General features: G+C 41.3%; 1 protein-coding gene across 3 annotated transcripts in view; it reads right to left on the bottom strand.

Moving 5' to 3' along the window:
• Positions 1-21,082, bottom strand: part of jak2b (Janus kinase 2b) — a 122,764-nt gene that overhangs the window by 12,926 nt on the left and 88,756 nt on the right. For all 3 annotated transcript variants that reach the window (XM_060907070.1, XM_060907068.1, XM_060907069.1), the window contains exons 5-18: positions 17,189-17,334; positions 16,529-16,823; positions 12,180-12,299; positions 11,555-11,712; positions 11,251-11,362; positions 7,363-7,549; positions 5,347-5,471; positions 4,844-4,975; positions 4,602-4,689; positions 4,299-4,426; positions 1,701-1,839; positions 1,157-1,308; positions 848-998; positions 233-375 (exon numbers count right to left, since the gene is read on the bottom strand). In XM_060907070.1, the coding sequence (XP_060763053.1) occupies positions 233-375; positions 848-998; positions 1,157-1,308; positions 1,701-1,839; positions 4,299-4,426; positions 4,602-4,689; positions 4,844-4,975; positions 5,347-5,471; positions 7,363-7,549; positions 11,251-11,362; positions 11,555-11,712; positions 12,180-12,299; positions 16,529-16,823; positions 17,189-17,334 (2,076 nt within the window). The remainder of the gene's footprint in view (positions 1-232; positions 376-847; positions 999-1,156; positions 1,309-1,700; positions 1,840-4,298; positions 4,427-4,601; positions 4,690-4,843; positions 4,976-5,346; positions 5,472-7,362; positions 7,550-11,250; positions 11,363-11,554; positions 11,713-12,179; positions 12,300-16,528; positions 16,824-17,188; positions 17,335-21,082) is intronic.

Here is a 21,082-nt window from a genome sequence, read left to right as displayed (position 1 = left end):
CCTTCATATTCATCATAAGTGCTACCAGGCGAGGTCTGTTTTGCTTGGCAACACTTGTTAACGTTGTGAATATGTCAACCCTAAAGTATAAAAGGTGGTTTCTGCCCCATTAGAACAGACAGATGTGGTCAGTGGACCCTATTATGCACAAGATTTGTGGACACCTGGACACATTGGACTTTCTTTTGAAATTTAAACGACTGGAAGATGATGAACATTTGAAGTGCACTACCTTGCCAAGCTGCTGTAGGAAAATTAGATGCCTTTCCTCAAACTGTACTGGCTCCTGGTCCTCAAACGCTCCTGTGATGAGCACAAGGCCTCCGGTTTTAATCTCCGGTTTTAAGTCACTCTCCATCATCACCGTTTCATAGTCTGTGGACAAAAATTTTATATTTCGGGGGGGGAAAAAAAAAATTTCTTGATCTTTGATGATCTGCACAAATGAATATCAATACAAATCCACTCGTGTTGGTAGAAACAAAAATATGCACATATGGACATGTATGAAGACTATACAACTGTATAATTAGGCAGAATAATGTCAGTATAATGTCAACGTTATCCAACACTCCAGTTATAGTTAAATGAGTTGGCAGCCAAATTAAGTTCCAGGTCAGGCTGCATTATATATGATTTATAAAAATATCAGCTATACTGATATTACAGAAGCCTGCAATGTGAAGTTGGTGCTCATTTTCACGAAGATTACAGATTTTGTGCTTTGTTACTTTGGACTTTGTGTTATTGACCAAAAAGATCCAAGATAATGCCTTTTAACAGATTTGGCCTGTTTCTGCCTCACCAGCCGTATGCGCGCGCACACGTATGTGTAAAAACCACAAACCTGGGCAAGAGAGAGTGTTGAGGTCACGGATAATCGCTCTGAAGGATGGCCTGAATGTTGGCTCATAGTCCATGCAGCTGTTAATCAGGTTGGCCAGTTCGGTCCACTTGGGGACAGGCAGCTGATGGTGATTTTCATAAAACAAGTGTTTCTGAAGGGAAATGTTCAGAACAAACAACTGATAAGTTTACAATTTTACAAATTTTGGTTTCCTTGCGATTACGCAAAAATCATTTCTAATCATTGGCACACCTTTTGCAGTCCCTGAATGATATACGCATGAATAACTGTCTGAGGAGATTACCTTACCTTGGAGCTGTCCATGTTGGCAAGCGGCTTCTCTCCACCGCTGCAAATCTCCCAGAGAGTCGTGCCAAAGCTCCACTTATCTGTAGCAAGGCTTACATTCTTGGGGTCCACAATACATTCAGGAGCAACCCATGGGATTCTCTCAAGTAAAACTGCAAGAAGAAAGGCTTGGACTGAGCTCCCACATCAAAGTAGTTCAGATAAACACAAATAGGCACAGATAAACAGACTCCTAAATGTTCAAAAGAGACCACCACTATGCGAGTCACGTCATGTAAACACTCCACTACACTGTGACTAGACTTTTTTTTTGTTTTGTTGTTAACTTCAGGATAAATTACATTTCTCATATTTACATTGCGTCTGAAAGATGAGGTGCTTTTTTACTGACCAATATACGTCACTGAATAGGGACTGATCGTGAGACTTGTTTTTAACAGAAATTGTAGTAAACTACAATTAATCAAAAAAAAAGTATGATATGAATAATAGCAGTATACTGCTCTTCACAGACGTAACACTATGCAGCATGGTGCTCACTCACTCTCTCTGGGCAGCACTGTAACGCTGATGCCTGGGTCACTGAGTTTGATAAAGGGAAGGTTGCCCGTCTTCCTGTCCTCCTCACGGATTAGAAGGACATTTTTGGCACACACATTTCCATGAGCTAGGTTCTTCTCCTCCTGTTGGGAGCAGGGGTGGGTGAATACAGTTGAGGTCAGAAGTTTACATCATGGACATGAATGCCATAGCAATATTGGGCTTTCAATGATTTCTTAATTTGAACTGCTCTTTTTCTGTGGCAGAATGATTGTACGACATGCATCTTTAATTCGGGAGGTGGGGTGGGGGAGAATTTGTCGCAGAAGACGACCGTCTGCCTCAGCTGAGAGGAAATGGGTTCGGGTGGTCAGAAACCACCAAGGTACAAGCCTGCCACGAACTGGCAGCTACTGGAACATCAGTGTCACTGTGTACAGTCAAGCAAATTTTACATAAATCACTATGGACTGAGAGGCTGCCATCCAAAACTGACACCTTCAAGCTCAACTAAAGTTTGCAGCTGATCGGACAAAGAAAACCCCATTTAGAGGAAGGTTCGTTCGTTCTTCGTTTCGATCAGGCATCACCTGAACTGATGATCACATCATCGGCTTTTCTTTGGCTAATCAGACACAAGGTACGCCACCACTCTTGTCGAAGCAGTTGGGGGTTAGGTGCCTTGCTCAAAGGCACTTCAGCCAGTCCTGCTGGTCCAGGGAATCAAACCAGCAACCTTTTGGTCCCAAAGCTGCTTCTCTAACCATTAGGCCATGGTTTCCCCAAATACAAAATGAGATATGATATGATTTTAAGAATAGTGGAGGAAGGTTTTATGGTCAAATAAGACAAAGATTGAGTTGTTTGGTCACAATGACCAAAGGTATATTTGGAGGAGTACAGGTGAGACATTCAGTTCAGTTTTATTTGGTCGTGTGTGTGTTAACACATGGTCAACTTTACAAAGAAATGCATTGGATGAGATAAGAACCAGAAAGAAGTCTCTCAGCACTGGAGCCCTACAGGAGTTTAAGAGACTTCTTGGGAGTCTTTGGCCCCAAGGATAGCGTAAGCACTGTTAAGCATGGTTAAACAAAGTGAATGAAATAATGGAGAACTACCACAGAATTCTTCAGCATGACCTCAAACCATCAGCTAGATGGCTGAAACAACTGAGGGTTACAACAGGACAATGATCCCAAAGCTGGTTGTGGAATCGATCAAGCCGGCTAAGATTAAGCTTTTGGAACGGCCTTCCCAAAGTCCTTACTTCAACCCTTTCAAATATATAAAAGTCAGTTCTGTGCCAGGAAACCAACAAATTTAATTGAACTCTTCTAATTCTGCCAAGAACAGCAGTCAAATATCCAACTGGAAGTTTGTTGCTGGCTACCAAACACATCTGGTGAAGGTGAAACTTCCTAAGAGACATTTAAATCAAGTATTAAACATGCTATATGTATATTTTTTTCACCGTGTTGATTTCAGAAACCTCAAAATAAATGAAAACGTGCACCAAAGGTTTTTCTATTCAAGATGTACAGTACTGTGCAAAAGTCTTAGGCACCCTATTGTTTTTTTTCCCATACAAACTTCGCTATAGATTTCTATTTGATGACTTCTACATTATCGAGTCAGTACAAAAACATTTTAGAGTCCAAACATCTGTTTTCCAGCACAAAATTAAATGTTACAGAGGGGGGGGGGGGGGGGGGGAGTTTGTATCTGAGCAGCATATTCCATAAGAGAGCACTTTTCAGATTAAAAAAAGAAAACATAATGAAGGCTGCTGGGTTTTGGTGCAAAATGAAGAAGCGAGTGTGACAGTCAAAGTGTCCAGAAGAACTGTGGCTGGTTCTGTAAGATGCTCAGTAAAACCTACAGCTCATTTCCTTATCAAACTGTACCTGAGACTACTTGTTTATTTAGTTTTTTAAAGTAAAGGGTCATCTCACACCAAACATTGACTTCGTTTCATTTATTGTGGCTTAAGCCTAGGTCACAACCGGACGTACGATTTTTTGGCTGTGCGATTTTTGGCGTTTCCCAAATCGCTGCGTTTTTTTTGTTCATGGAGAAAGACGCGTGTTGGCCGTAAGTTTGTCTTGCAACCTGAAAAAAACATAAGTGCCTGTAGAGTTTGTTTGACATGACAAAGAACCTCTGCGGCCGGTCTGCGGCCAGTCTACGGCTCGAAAATCAGCACGTCACGCGCACACCCTCCGTGCGTTTCTTGCGTTTTTTGCACGTAGACCGGCCGTAGGAGCACGCACGGCCGGTTGTGACCGAGGCATTACTGCTGTTTATAGTATATATATATATTTTTTTAATGCTGAAGCATTTCATTTCATTATTTTGAAGCCATTTTTGGTCTCCAGCATTTCTTTACATGTACCTAAGACTTTTGCACACCGTGTTGTACAATCATTCTGCCTAAAAAAACAAAAAACAAACAAAAAAAAAACAGTTCAAAGAAACCACTGAAAGCCCAATACTGCCATGACATTCATGTCCATGATGTTAACTTCTGACCTCAACTGTATAAAATGCGTCTTTTGCTTTGAAAGACTTTGAAACATTATACTTTATTACACTTCCTTACCAAAAAGTGCATAGCCCAAGCAAGCTGCTTAGCCACTTCCAACTTCCACAAAATACTGATACTGTTCTTGTTTTTCTTCAAGTAGATGTCCAAGGAACCAAACTTCACATATTCCTGCACCATAATGTCTGTAAGAGCAATTACACAAGTTAAGCTTCTACTATCACTGACCCAGTTTGAGGCAGACCAATTAAAACTTGTCAGCAGACATATGGTGCTTAAGGGGTAATAGAGAAGGGCGAGTAGAGGGCAGGAGCTTAAATTCCGTGTATAATAGCCTTGTAAGAAACATGACACACTTACTCTCCTCGCCACACACGCAGATGCCATAGGTGAATGTCAGATGCTTGTGGGAGAGCTGGCTCATCATACTGGCTGCCTCAAAAAAGGACTGCAGAGGAAAAGAAAGGAAAATAAAAAATGAAAAGCCAGTATCACGCCAATATCACCTTTATGGGAAAAGGACCAAAAGTGTTACAAACCATGATTGTTACAGCCAAGAAAACTAATCACCAGTAACTTGTAGCCAATGTGCTGTTACACACCTCTGAATATTTTCTGTGTGCTTTGTCAAGGACTTTGATGATGACGTCTGTCTGGTGCATTTCTCCATCTCCCATTTCTTTCCGAATCCCCTTAAAGATCTTTGTAAAAGTTCCCTGGCCTTGGTTCTCTCCCTGGAAAGGTAGACAGAGTACACAGGCACTATATACACCATTACTTTGGCTTGAATTACTTGCAGCACATAACAGCTCACAGACATCATATTTTAGCTCCAAGTTTAAATTTACAGATGTGGGCATTTAATTATTGAATGTGTGACCATGTCAATAATTGACTATTTCTTTCTCGCCAAATCCATTTTTTTCTTTTTGGCTGTAATGTATCCAATAAGACAGTTTTGAATAAAGGGACACACATGGCAATAAGACATGGGTCAGGCCTCTCTATAAGCACAGATACAGATTTATAAGAGAAACAGGTTTTTGAATGTTCATGTTTTACTCCTATGGGGGGGGAGAGAGAGAGAGAGAGCAAGCATGCTCACAAAATCAAGGTCTTCTTTCCGGATTTTGTGGAAAACCATCTGACTGATGTTCGGTCTCTGCAGTGAGGGCGAGCGGTGAACTTCTGAGCCTTTATTACTCCGACAAACCACAAGATTTGACTTTTCTGCAACAGACCAAAGACAGATCTAGGAGTACAACCCCGATTCCAAAAAAGTTGGGACAAAGTACAAATTGTAAATAAAAACGGAATGCAATAATTTACAAATCTCAAAAACTGATATTGTATTCACAATAGAACATAGACAACATATCAAATGTCGAAAGTGAGACATTTTGAAATTTCATGCCAAATATTGGCTCATTTGAAATTTCATGACAGCAACACATCTCAAAAAAGTTGGGATGGGGGCAATAAGAGGCTGGAAAAGTTAAAGGTACAAAAAAGGAACAGCTGGAGGACCAAATTGCAACTCATTAGGTCAATTGGCAACAGGTCATTAACATGACTGGGTATAAAAAGAGCACCTTGGAGTGGCAGCGGCTCTCAGAAGTAAAGATGGGAAGAGGCTCACCAATCCCCCTAATTCTGCGCCGACAAATAGTGGAGCAATATCAGAAAGGAGTTCGACAGTGTAAAATTGCAAAGAGTTTGAACATATCATCTACAGTGCATATCATCATCAAAAGATTCAGAGAATCTGGAAGAATCTCTGTGCGTAAGGGTCAAGGCCGGAAAACCATACTGGGTGCCCGTGATCTTCGGGCCCTTAGACAGCACTGCATCACATACAGGCATGCTTCTGTATTGGAAATCACAAAATGGGCTCAGGAATATTTCCAGAGAACATTATCTGTGAACACAATTCACCGTGCCATCCACCGTTGCCAGCTAAAACTCTATAGTTCAAAGAAGAAGCCGTATCTAAACATGATCCAGAAGCGCAGACGTCTTCTCTGGGCCAAGGCTCATTTAAAATGGACTGTGGCAAAGTGGAAAACTGTTCTGTGGTCAGACGAATCAAAATTTGAAGTTCTTTATGGAAATCAGGGACGCCGTGTCATTCGGACTAAAGAGGAGAAGGACGACCCAAGTTGTTATCAGCGCTCAGTTCAGAAGCCTGCATCTCTGATGGTATGGGGTTGCATTAGTGCGTGTGGCATGGGCAGCTTACACATCTGGAAAGACACCATCAATGCTGAAAGGTATATCCAGGTTCTAGAGCAACATATGCTCCCATCCAGACGATGTCTCTTTCAGGGAAGACCTTGCATTTTCCAACATGACAATGCCAAACCACATACTGCATCAATTACAGCATCATGGCTGCGTAGAAGAAGGGTCCGGGTACTGAACTGGCCAGCCTGCAGTCCAGGTTTTTCACCCATAGAAAACATTTGGCGCATCATAAAATGGAAGATACGACAAAAAAGACCTAAGACAGTTGAGCAACTAGAATCCTACATTAGACAAGAATGGGTTAACATTCCTATCCCTAAACTTGAGCAACTTGTCTCCTCAGTCCTCAGACGTTTACAGACTGTTGTAAAGAGAAAAGGGGATGTCTCACAGTGGTAAACATGGCCTTGTCCCAACTTTTTTGAGATGTGTTGTTGTCATGAAATTTAAAATCACCTAATTTTTCTCTTTAAATGATACATTTTCTCAGTTTAAACATTTGATATGTCATCTATGTTCTATTCTGAATAAAATATGGAATTTTGAAACTTCCACATCATTGCATTCCGTTTTTATTTACAATTTGTACTTTGTCCCAACTTTTTTGGAATCGGGGTTGTATTAAAAGCCCACATTTGTTTTTGTTTTTTTTTCCCATTAATAAAAGTGCACATAACATAAAATTATTGTTCACAAACTCAATCACCATACTTATTTTAGGTTTATGGAATTGCATACAAAAGAAAGTTGCTAAGGTCTTACAGACACCTTGACAAAGCATAATGACAAAAAAAAAAAAAAACACCACGTATTTCTTCCAATTATCCATTACTGTACATCTTGCTATTAAGCTGGAAACATCTGATGCATTACTGACCTTTTGCCTTGGGAGGGCAGCATTTGCTGAACTGAAAGGCAATGCCATCTGATCTAACGGTCTCTAGCTGGTAACATTTAAGCAGCTCTTGCATGCTTCTGAAGGTCCTCTTAGTCCCACTTAGAACATAATCGCCACCGTCTGACCTACTGATCAGGCAATGCTTGTATTCCACTTCAGTACACATCTAAAGAAGAAAATCAAATCAAACTCTTAACTATGGAGAAGCCATGGCCTAATGGTTAGAGAAGCAGCTTTGGGACCAAAAGGTTGCCGGTTCGAGTCCCTGGACCAGCAGGAATGGCTGAAGTGCCCTTGAACAAGGCACCCAACCTCAACTGCTCCCCTGACTGTTCTGGGTATGTTGTATGTCGCTCTAGATAAGAGCATCTGCTAAATGTCTAATGTAATTTAACTACTCATAAATCCACTTTATTCAAAGATTTAATTGTTTAAAGGTTAGTACTGTTATAGCAAAAAAGTTTGTCACAAGGTAAGCAGTTTATAGCAATCATAACCCCATAAATAGGTGTGCACTGACTATAAAGATGCACACAACACCCACTGTAATGCCAGTTTATATAAAACACAGATGCTATATAAGGCTATACAACAAAACATTTTAACTGTAATCGCAATCAAGTGCAATGTCAACTGACTCATGTTAGATACTAGATCCTTAAGTACATTAAATCACAAGCTTCGTATTCATAGGGTTTGACCAAGTCATATCTGACTGGTCCGAAGAATCACATTGAAATTTGATAACTTTCAACTCTCTGCCTTCCAATCACACGGACACATTCTTATTCATGTACAAAAATCCAGGATACATCACAAGTGCGTGCTTATATAGAGTCCATCCATTATCCGTAGCCATTTATCCTGTTCTACAGGGTCGCAGGCAAGCTGGAGCCTATCCCAGCTGACTATGGGCAAGAGGCAGGGTACACCCTGGACAAGTTGCCAGGTCATCACATGGTTGACACAGAGACAAACACTCACATTCACACCTACGGGCAATTTAGAGCCACCAATTAACTAGTGCATGTCTTTGGACTGTGGGGGAAACCGGAGCACCCGGGGAGAACATCATGGATTAAATATTTGACTGAAAATTTACGTTGGTTGGGGGGTTATGGGTGGATTTCGATGAAATTCTGAGAATGATTAACTTAGAACTGACAACTTTATCAATTAATTAATGGATTAATATATTCAATTTATTGCACTTTCTTTCTATTGCTTCCGTATATTATTTTTTTGTGGCAAACCACACAAATGCAAGCGCCTGGAATGTTTATTTTTTTGCACCATGAACTAAATGGCTTTCCGTTTTCACCTATTTCGTACAGCCAAGCCCACCTCCACTTGTTTTACACCTTTATCGATGGCACACACATCAGTGCCTTCTTTCATGTAAAGCGCATCCATGCTGCCGAAACCGAAAGCAGAATGACATGCTCCTCTGTGCTCGACGTCAATATAGAAAAAAGTTTGGATCTTCGCTTACATTAAAATTAAAATTACAATTTGACCTTACTTTGTGTTGAATACGACTTCAAAAACAATTCAAGATTTTATTAAGAGAAATATTGTGGCCAACACGAGTGTTAAGTTACCTAAAAGATCGTGTGAAGTTGGCTGCGATCTATTTTGCGTTCGTTCTCATTTTCCTCCATCATTTCATCGGCCAGAAACAGATGTTTTGACGTAATTTAACTTAGTAGGCTATGATTAGTATTTAACCGTAGTCTTCTAGACACTTTGACTGTTTGGGGCATTGAACGCTGGTGTATGATTTTCAGGGAATAAAGTTTAGCGCATGTCGGAACATCATTGCGCTCGCAGCCTCCAACTCCTCAACGTCCTTTAAATTGTGATATAACGTAGGCTATAAGGCACGGTTCTAACATACCTTACACACTGGCCTAACAAAAATAATAATTGTTGGGGCGTCTGCTGATTTGTTAGTTATAAATTTAGGTCTAATTACTTCTGACAGTCTGCAAGCTTTGCACTGTCGGGTCTTCAAGTCTGGCTGAAGCAGAGGCGCGGGCTTTCCGGGGTTTATTTTTTCGTTATTTTTTTTAACATGCTCTATTTCTATATGTCCAGGTTTGAACTAAGTCATTTTGGCAAGATTTAATTTAATACAAAACAGAAATGGTCAGACACAAGCACGCCAAGCACATGGGAATGTATTTTGCCAATTTTGACAGCGCATGTTTTTTTAATGCCGCACCGTAGACAGCGAACGTTTAAACATGATCAAACATAGGAAATGAACGACACAAAGCATGGCTCAAAAACAAAAAAGTTAAATAAACCCTGCTGATAGTTGGTGTTGCAACACATCAGTGTTATAACTCAATCTCTACCCAACCACCTGTCATTTTAATTCTCCTCGGATCAGCACCAACCTCACATTTGGCCTTGGGAGAGTTCAGTTGACGGAAATCCGTCACACGACGGAAAACTTTAATCCATGAAACATGCAAACTCCACACAGAAAGGCCCTCGTTGGCTGCCGGGCCTGAACCCAGGACCTTCTTGCTGTGAGGCGACAGTGCTAACCACTACACCGCCGTGCCGCCTATATAGAGTCTAATGTTGTTCTTATTCAGGATTTAAATATGCAATCAATTACGGTGAATATGGACACATCATTTTGATTTAATAAAAGTGAGTGAATAACTCTGAGAAATAATCATGATTTCAATTTTGAGTAAAATCATCATGCTGAAAAGGGGCGGCACGGTGGTGTAGTGGTTAGCGCTGTCGCCTCACAGCAAGAAGGTCCGGGTTCGAGCCCCGTGGCCGGCGAGGGCCTTTCTGTGCGGAGTTTGCATGTTCTCCCCGTGTCCGCGTGGGTTTCCTCTGGGTGCTCCGGTTTCCCCCACAGTCCAAAGACATGCAGGTTAGGTTAACTGGTGACTCTAAATTGACCGTAGGTGTGAATGTGAGTGTGAATGGTTGTCTGTGTCTATTGGCCCTTTTCCACTACCCTTTTTCAGCTCACTTCAGCCCGACACGGCTCGCATTTCGACTATCTCAGAACAGCACGACTCAGCTCGCTTCAGCCCTGCTTAGCACCCAAAACTCGCACGGTTTTGGAGTAGGGCTGAAGCGAGCCAAACCGAGCCGAGTGGGGCTAGGGGCGTGAGGAGACACTCCCCTGTGCACTGATTGGTGAGGAGGAGTGTCCTCACATGCCCACACACGCCCCGTGAGCACGCTGGGATCTGTAAATACCGTAAACCCGGAAGAAGGAGAATTACGAATTACGAGAATTTCTGAAGCCTTATGCGCCTCGCCTCATCTATACGCTCTTGCCAGTATCTGTTGGCGTTGTCGGTGACAACAAGCCACAGCACCAAGACCAGCAACACTAACGACTCCATGTCCTCCATGTTTATTGTTTACTATCCGGGTCGTGAGACTACCGCTTAAAAGATCACTGATGTCACTGTTTGCGCCGCCTAACGACATCACGTGACGTCCACCCACTTTCGCTAACTCCACCCAATGTTCCACCCACTTCCAGCCAGCACGGTTCAGCGCGGTTGTAGTCGAAATGCAACTCCAACAGCCCCACTCAGCTCGACTAAGCCCAACTCAGCCGTGTTGGTAGTGGAAAAGCGGCATATGTGTCAGCCCTGTGATGACCTGGCGACTTGTCCAGGGTGTACCCCACCTTTCGCCCGTAGTCAGCTGGGATAGGCTCCAGCTTGCCTGTGACCCTGTAGAACAGGATAAAGCGGCTAGAGATAATGAGATGAGATGAGATCATGCTGAAAAGCTGTAAAACATGTTGTCTGGGCATCTTGGGCCTTTTCTGACAAATGCAAAAGTGTGAGGCTTCTTAATATCAAAATGCAAACGTACCCCTATAGCAAACGTCAGGAAGTATTTGTTATAATCTTTGGGACTGCAGCGTAGCACAAAAAGACCTCGCTGGTTTCCAGCCTTGCGCAGTTTACTGATGGCAAACTCCATTCTGTTTTCCAAGCACACAGTGCAAGATGGTCAGTACAGCACAATTATAGACATTAAAGGAATGAATAAATGAATTAATGCTCTCTAACTATACTATTTTACATCAAGTTGGCCAACAAATTTAACATGCAAAACCAATCAATTTTTTCCTGAACAGATTATCCCTGTTAAAGAACATCATTATGAGGCTTACGATATTGGCCCATGGCAATAGTTTTCAACAGCCTCCAGTAATCGAGGTGATGCAACATCTTTACAGAGGTAGTGATGTGCATCCGTAGTCAGCCTGTAGTAGCCATCTATCAAAGACACGAAGGACAGTGCCTCGGAAAGGGAGGAGAACTCCAGCTCCTATTGAAAAACACAAAAAGCATTTCCATCAGCGTGCGCACACTTAATAAAGGGTCACGGCAACTGAGCAACAAGCACGACGAGCATTACTAAATATAACAACACTAAATATAATTCAAAGTAATGTGTTCCCTAATCAACAGCTAGATTAACAGTTTATAAGGGGGATCAAATCATTTTAGATGCCTTTGTTTAAAAGCTACTGGCTGAAAGCACGATGTTCGCTACAGACGAAGCGCGCAAGGTTATGGGCCGCTAGAAATTTTCACATAGGTTAACAGTTTGAGCTTTTTCTTTTTGCACCTTTATTGGATAGGACAGTGTAGAGACAGGAAATGAGCGGGAGAGAGAGACGGGGAGGGATCGGGAAATGACCTCGGGCCGGAATCGAACCCGGGTCCCTGGATTTATGGTATGGCGCCTTATCCACCTGAGCCACGACGCCCCCCAGTTTGAGCTCATCTTACCACAGTTTTGCCATCTTGCTTGTTGATGGAGACGACCCGGCTCTTGTGGGCTCCCTCTTTGCTGGCTTGTCTGATACTGATATCAACCACATGAGGGAAATCACAATACTGCTGCAGGTCCTGCACAGGAAGTACAGTGTCATTGGGGTGAATAAGAAAAATGCTGCTTTGCCCTGTATGTCTGCAAATATTTTAATACAAATGTGACATCTTGGATGGCTTAACATTTCAGTGTTGGTAACTGGCCTTACACTATAAATTTAAGCAATCCTGAGACAGTATTAAGGTACTCAGCTTCTCCAACACAGTGCAAAAATGAGTACAGTTCCAGGCACAGAAACTCATAACTGCAATCAAATGTGTTGACAGTACACAGTTCAAAAGCAGTTCAGCATACTTGTAATGGTAAACAAGCACTGTTACTCAATTAGGACATTACTCATTCTGCAGCATTCCAGTTTCACAGCATGCAGTTCACCAAGTTGTCTAAATCTAGTCAAAAATACTGTAATTAAAACTTAAATTTCCCCTAAATTGCATTCAAAATTAAATTGAACAGTAATTACATTACATAAGGTGCTGGCCCCTCTTCTCTTCACCCTGTACACTGCGGACTTCTGCTACCACTCGGAGCTGTGTCACATTCAGAAGTTCGCCGATGACACAGCCATCGTGGGGTGTATCAGTGACGACAGAGAGGAGGAGTATAGGAGCCTGGTGAGGGACTTTGCCGTTTGGTGCAACAGGAACCATCTGCAGCTCAACACCTCGAAGACCAAGGAGCTGGTCATTGACTTTGGGAGGTCCAGACCAAGGTCAAGACCAGTTCTGATCGAGGGAGTCGAGGTGGAGGCTGTGGATTCCTACAAGTACCTCGGGCTGTGGCTGGACAGCAAGCTGGACTGGACTTGCAACACCAACCACTTGTACAGGAAGGGACAGAGCAGGCTATACTTCCTGAGGAGGCTGCGGTCCTTTAACATCTGCAGGAAACTCCTGTGGATGTTCTACCAGTCCGTGGTCGCCAGTGTCCTGTTTTACACCGTGGTGTGCTGGGGGGGCAGCACATCCAAGGAGGACACATCCAGGCTGGACAAACTGATCAGGCGGGCCGGCTCTGTGGTCAAGATGAAGCTGGACTCTCTGGTGACGGTGGCAGAGAAGAGGACTATGGACAAACTACTGAACATCATGAACGATGCCAGTCACCCTCTGTACATCGTCATCAGCAACCAGAGGAGCCTGTTCAGTGACAGAATGCTCCTTCCCAAGTGCAGGACGAACAGACTTAAAAACTCCTTTGTCCCTCACGCCATCAGACTGTACAACTCCTCTCTGGGGGGGAGCAGGGGGAACAGGAGGACAGAGGATGGGAAGGAGCAGTAGCCCAGCCTGACAAAAAGCAATACTGGACAATGTACAATATAATGTGCAATACCTCTCCTGCTGGACTCCCCCCCCCATATCTTATTCTTTTTTATATTTGTATATGTAAATACTTAATTTAATTTATCTAGAAGTTTTCTCTATTTTCTATTCTCTGTTTATCCTGCAATGATGCTGCTGGAATTTTAATTTCCCTGAGGGAACCCTCCCAAAGGGATCAATAAAGTTCTATCTAATCTAATCTAATCTAAAAGCTGCTGGATGTAAGATTTTGAAAGTTCACCCTCTCTTAGAAAATTGCTAATGCAAACTACTTCTGGTAGAACGTTTCGTAACGTGGATTGCGTTGCACTCTTCTTCTCTGTGCTGATTGATCTCAAGTGTGTAAAGTCCATATACATTTAAGGAGAATTCAATACTGTGCTCCAAGCACTCAGCGCTGTTCTGTTAGTAAAGGGAATTTGCACAAAGTGTTAAACAGTGGGGTGCCTATATTTGTGACATACTTTTATTAAAAATATGTTTGATAAAGGTTTTCATTTTAACATTTTTACTTCAATTAAAGAGTGAAGTATATTTGTCATATTAGCAGTGACAACTTAAACCAAATAATATTTTTTTTCGCGGTCCGGTTTCCATCAAATCGTGCGCTCTGATTGGCTCGCGAGCGGTCCGGAATCCTACGATCCAGACCCCAGTTAAGGACCTTTGGCGATTCGCTCGTTCACAACAACAAACGTAGTAGTAATTTTTTATCAACATTTATTTTCGCATTTCTCAGTATCACAGCATTAATATTACAGCATGGATAGCGATAACAACAGTGTTCACAGTGAAAGCGAGTTTTACTACCCTGATGAAGACGAAATAAGAGAAAACATTTCAGGAGAAAGCCAAAAACGAGCTTGTAGCAGGTTTGTTCTAAATATGGTTTCCCTTTCGGGCGCTCTCATTTTCTGTTAGAATTTGGTAAAGAAAAAAAATGTATATATTATTTACCAGCTTAAAGGAAAAGGCAACTTTTGTACAAAACCAGGTGTGTAATAGGAGAAAAACATATACGTAATCAATTCCGTTAATTATTTCCATTATATATCGAACATGAAAAAATATTTTTAACTTTGAAATCATGAATTGACACAGAGGAGTCGAAGTTGGAGGAGGCAGCCATTTTGAGATTGTGGGCAACTATAAACCAATCAGAATCTTTCGTTAACGCGCCTCCCTCTGATCTGTGACGTCACTGAGCCCATGAAAACAGTGTTTACAAACAGATCACTGTGATTAGGAGTCCCGGCGGGTGGCTTGTATTTGATTCGTTTCTATCCCGACCTTGTCAGCTGTCAGATTTTTATGTTCATGGACCCGGTAAGCTGGTAAATAATTTTTATTTATTTTTTTCTCTACCAAATTTTAACAGAAAACGAGAGCGCCCGAAAGGGAAAACCGAGCCGCTTCACGCATGCGCAGTAGGCTTGGTAGGACAAATCCAAATAGGAGTCATTCAGGATTCAGCCATGTTTTTGCTCCGTGTTTTTACTCGACCAAAGTTATACAGTATTATGAGCTTTAAGTTGCATAAATAAAACCATTTGGTGAAACTTTGAAGAAGCGATTGTACTGGTTTTTTACCTTATTACCACGAAGCACTGAAGAGTTCTTTTCAGTGGTGGGCCGCATGACGTCACGCAGTAGATCAATATGGCGGAACGCATCTTCGCTGAGCTCAGCGCAAGCCCATATTATTAAAAGTTAAAAGACACTGTTATGCGGTCTGTTCTTTCTCTATAAATTCCATGATCGATTACTTTATATATTTATCTATCTATTTGTGGTGATTTTGTACAAAAGTTGCCTTTTCCTTTAAGGTCGGTCCATATCGTGAAATACCGTGACCTCGATCTTGAAAATACTGACCGAGGCCTATTTCAAGACCTCAGTCATGGTATTTCACGATAAGGACCTCCCAGCTGGTAAATAAAATATGTATTTTTTCAGAACCTTTTATGCATCTTTAACAAGGACTCCAACAACAAACAAACCACACGATGACCACATGGGCAGAGATTAAGGACGCAGGCACAGGTATACGAATACTTGGTTGAAATAGTGCAGTTCCTTCACAACGACCCTTAACCTGCATTTTTTCAAAACCCCAATTTTTCCCCTCTACTGCCAATATGGCAGTCATGTAGGTGCTTAGGAGATGCTTCAGAATAGTCTGAGCATGCCTACGGTCATCTGGCAAAATCTAACTGTACTATTTTTTCAAACTAGGATATACAGAGATAAGTTTAGGAAATAACTGATTGCATCTTTTTGTCTGAAAGCTCTAATTCTGGAATTCACAGACTCCACATACATCATTAAATGTCATAACGAAAGGCAGTATATGCCAAATACCTTTCTAATATGAGCATTTGGAGACAAGTTTGTACGGGGTTTCCTCACTGGGACAAAGATAAATGCTTGTGTTCCAAAACTAAAGTGATTTTCACGGAAATTACGTGATGCATTTGAACGTATAAATGCATCCGAATCATGTAATGAGCCAATCCTGTCACGGTGAGCATGTGTCTGGTAGGGCTGTCTGTATTTTACTAATGTTGTCCAAATAACCCATGATTTATGCATCTGTGCAGAAGGCAGCTGGAAGTAGTAATAATTATGCACCATCTCTCCAAATACCTTTGAATGGGGCCAAAATAACCCTTGCTGTCATCATTTCAAACAACCATCGTTATGTGAACTCAGCAGCAGGCGAGCCTGAGCTTGCAGTTGACTATGCTCTGGTCAATGCTAAAACTGTGTGGATGAAGATTTCAACAAACCAAAAAAAAAAAATCGAAGGTACAACACAGAGGTGCAGAGAGTTCATATTTCCACATATTTCCTGGAACCCATGGCACATAGAATGTCAAGCAGCAAAACAAAGTACCAAGGAACTAATCTGGTTTGCTAACCTCAGGCTGGGTGTCCTTTTGCTTCTCACGGCACCACTGAATGCCTCGATCAGCAGAGACGATTATAGTGACCTGGCCTGCTGAAGCCTCTTTGACCTGGAAGCGTTCTGTGTAGAACCCAGAGTCAAGTGCCTCTAGGTTGATCAGGTATTTGAGCTTGAGATCACGTGGTGTGGCCCGGCACTGGCTGAACTGCTGCACTACCTTGCGGAAGCGGTAACGGATACGCTTCCGTGTTACAATGTGGTAGTCCTGGATCTTCAGCCTCATGTCTTTTGGGAGGAAGGACTTATAGCTGTGGACAAAAGCATACAGATGGATGAATCACGTCTCTGTACATACATCTGTTTTTCTAGCGTATCTTACATTCTTGCAACAAAGATAAAAGCAAAACCATTCTGCCTTTTTTTTTTTTTAATGATGTGTATGCACAAAGAGGGGAAACAGAAGAACCAAATAGGATATTAAGCACTGAAATTAGGTCAGGCACCACTGTATGTGCTGCTTTATGACAATGTCATTTGTTAAACGCACTATACAAATAAAATTGAATTGAACTGCATCAGTTCAGACGTAGACGCAAATTGGGTCATCACAAGGGCATAGACATCAACAGCTGCTGCACAGTCCATGATTTACCTGGTTCTCAACAATTCATACCTTATGGCATTGTAAATATCAAGCGGCGAGCACTGCTTTTCTTTGGCTATCCTCATCATATCTAAGACAGCCATACCAAGGCACTCTTCTTGGGTCTCGTGGCTGGTGGACAGCTTCACCCAGCCATTCACAAAGTCACTCCTCCACTGAAATCAAAACAGGGAAGAAAAGATTTATTTCGATGTGGCCAAAATACACAGAAATGCAGATGTCAGGCAGTCAGAGTAATGAGGTGAGCACAGAGTGCTCACCTAAAATGACCCTCCTGTCCACTCAGGCAGACTCCTTGGTTTCAGTTACGATACAGCAAGCTTGAAATCACTCATAATATACTAAGTAACTTTAAAAACGCACAATGGAATTCAACACGATATCACTTTAGATCCATGCATATATTTGAAATTTATGATATTGTATGTAATGCACACACATCTTGAAACATCGATAAAGGACATTTATTGTCAAACTCAAGAATTAATTCACAATAAAAAAATTCAAAGTGACAGTTGGTCCATGTTCGGACCGTCATGCTGGAGATTCTGGGTCTGTGTCGTCCAGGGGTCTCAGCAGCAGTGACTGAGGGTGTCAGGAATCTGTCACGGAGGTGAGCTAGCCTGATGTGCTGATCCTGAACTGGCGTCGTGACTCGAGGCTGACCAGGGCGTGGACGATCCCTGGTGCTCCCTGTCTGTCTGTAACGCTGACTCAAACGGGAAATGGTCGAATGATGAACACCGAAGTGCCGGGCGACCTCTGTCTGTGTACTTCCGGCACGCAACATCCCGATGGCCTGTTCACGTTGATTTTGGCTTAGGCGTGGCATCTTCAATAATGACAATTTTCCCATCATTTCCCCCGGGTATTTATAGGCAAGATTGTGTGTGTACAGTGTATGCAAAATTTTGTTTGAAAATTAAAGCCTGTCCATGTCATTGACTACCCGAGTCATATTGTACGTTATTGAGTACAACTCCCTTAAATTCTGATTTGAGCACAGATTTGGAACTTATTCGGGCGGAACGAAGTTATTTTTCCATTGTGACATATTTCTTTTCTTCTTGAGATAAACTCAGCACGAATTCAGCAAGTTTTATCAATGTGCGTTTTTAAAGTTACTTAGTGTATAATCAGATGACCTCCAAATTCTGATGCTAGGAGCATTAAACCAATAGTTGATGGTTTTTCAATGGCTGATTCCCAGTATGTATGCATGTATGTATAAATAAATAAAGACCACACACACACACACATCCTGGTATACAAAAAGAGATTTGGGAAACAATGAACACTCACATAAGTGCTATATTTTCTTACTAAACTGGTAGAGTTTTTCATCAAATTTGGGATCATGTGCTTTGCCTGCCGGTTTCCTCCAGTGCACAAGAAGAGTTGGATTGACAAGACAACATTTTGTTCTGTGTATCTATTTGCCAGGATGCAAGTCCTCCTAATGCAAGAACTGTTATAAGAGAGACCAGCTCCTTGCACAATGCAGCTTTTTTGTGGCTACTGCCTCATATAGAGGCTGTAGCCATTATGTCATCGTGCTGTAAGAATGTAACAATCGCACACTGTGCATGCGTATACACGTGTTCCTATTAAAATGGCCGGTGAGTGTATACAATTCAGTTCACCATTCGAATTAAATGGCCCAGACTAAAGAAATCGCTTTCAGACATGTTTATGCTTGTTACCGAGGGAAAGTGCGTTCATATTTTAAAATATACTCCAGGTCGTCCCCCTTTCCTCGCCTTCTTCAGCCAGCGGTCCCATGTGTGATGTACAGTAGATGTGACGCACTTCTGAGTTGTTACAGGAAGTTGTCAAAAAGAGCATTGAGACCACTGAGCTCTAGCGCCGGGCCTTTTCCGGGAAATAAGAGTTTGGGTCATGGCGACAGCGTGTGCATGTCAGCCTCGGTTCGGAGGTTTCAGTTTCAAAAACTAAAGAGGTAAGAGTAGAATAATACAGACACTTGGTATATTTTATTTCTATGATTTTTAAATTGTTCATTTTTGGATTATGCTTCATTTTTGTGGCTACTGCCTCATAGAGTATATATATATATGCTATATTTACTGTATGAACATGGAATCAGAAAATTTTATTTATAAGCAGTAGCCACATGGACCCATAGGGTATCGATTTTTCTATTAAGCCTCTAACAATGCCTACAACCCATAAATACAAGCCCTAAATACTAAACCTGACTGAACGATAATTGAAACCATATGGGTCTGTCTCAGAAACTGGGTACTGTGGGGGAACCCCACTAAATATACTCTCAGTCAATAAACTATACGGTTTTGAATGATGATGTTGGTTTTAATTTGAAATAAAATGATGAAAGAAATAATACAGATAAAACTAAATCTTTGATGTGAATATTCTATTCAGAATTTGGCAAAAATTCTGCAAATTTGTGGAAAAATGGCGGCTTGATCTGGGACATGATAAACGGTTGACTACATTGCATTCCCTTAAAAAGGTTGTAGTCCACTGAAAAGTCTACAGTTATCACTAATTGTATTTTAAGTTGTAACTTTAGACGCCTAAGGATTGGTGCGCTCACAGAATAATCATAACCGTAATAAAACATCATGCAAAATATTTGATCACCATTGTAACTCCATTTTCCGCAAACCCAAAACCAATACGATCGTGTGTTTTGATCTAAACGGAAAGCCTCAGGGTCGAGGTCACTACCTCACCAAAAGTAGTAACTTAAAATCACTACGCCATATAAAAATTGTTATAAATCTGCGATTTTGTTTTTAAAGCAAAAGCTGAAAAGTTAGGTATAGAATATGTTTCTTACAGAATATGTTACGATGGTAGCTGGTCTTGTATGAATTTCTGAGCTATAAAATGAGTTGTGGTCTATTTTTTACCGTAGCGTGTTATTTGTGTGCGGGGAAGGACACACATTAACAATTTGCATGTGTAGAATGGAATTTTCCACTCCAGCAGTTAGAAGTTGATCGTGCTTCCATTTGCGGTCTTTCTGTTACGCGAGTGATCTGTTCGGACGTTATCACTGAAAAGGTGAGTTTTGACAGTTTTATTTTGTTTTAGTCTTGCAGTATAAGGCAATAGAATGTTTCTTTTTCATCTTAATTTCATATTTCGTAGTGTTTGCGTATTTTTGGCCAATATTTTGCAACCATGGTCAATTTAGATCGAACTTTTGATAGAATCTACGGCCAGTCATTTTGCCCCGCCCCCGCTCCGTCCGGTGTGGTAGTGATGTCCCGTTGCTCGTGTGCCGCAGCAGAGACCCGCGCGACCTTCAGTCGGTACAGTCGCTGTTCTTTTACCACCGCCGTTATTCTCATCTTTCTGGTGTGTTCTTGATTTTTCCATTGTGTCCTATTTCACCATATCAAATACCCAAAATTTATCATATTATTCATATTTTTAAGTGAATAATCAATTCAGTCATCATTGCTTGGGTTAAAAATGCCAAGCAATCAAAAAGAGGAAATTTATTCAATATTTTCACTCATCTTTGAAGGAGTATTTGAATTGTAATAAAAAAAAAATTTCCACAGTGGAAACCAGATAAAACAAGATACTACCTTTATTCTTATTAAACATGACAAAAGAAACAGTGAGTGTTCGGTAAATGCAAAAAAAAAAATTATAAAATTTATTTTTTGACCATAGATGAGTAGCATGCTATAGATGCACAATGGTGTAACATAGGGAAAAAAGTTAAAAATTCAGGTTTTGATTTTATGTACTGAAATAACTATTAGGCACAATTTTTACAATATCTATATAAATTAGTTGTTTTTACCCATTTTAACCTTGAAATCAGCATTTTAATGATTACCCATAATGCATTGCTTATCACGCTAAAACAAGCAAAAACGTCATAAGACAGTGGAAATA

This window comes from Neoarius graeffei, chromosome 24, assembly GCF_027579695.1.
Source record: "Neoarius graeffei isolate fNeoGra1 chromosome 24, fNeoGra1.pri, whole genome shotgun sequence".
Lineage (NCBI taxonomy): Eukaryota > Metazoa > Chordata > Actinopteri > Siluriformes > Ariidae > Neoarius > Neoarius graeffei.
Note: the sequence above shows the minus strand (reverse complement) of the source record. Positions and strands in the feature narration are given on the sequence as shown.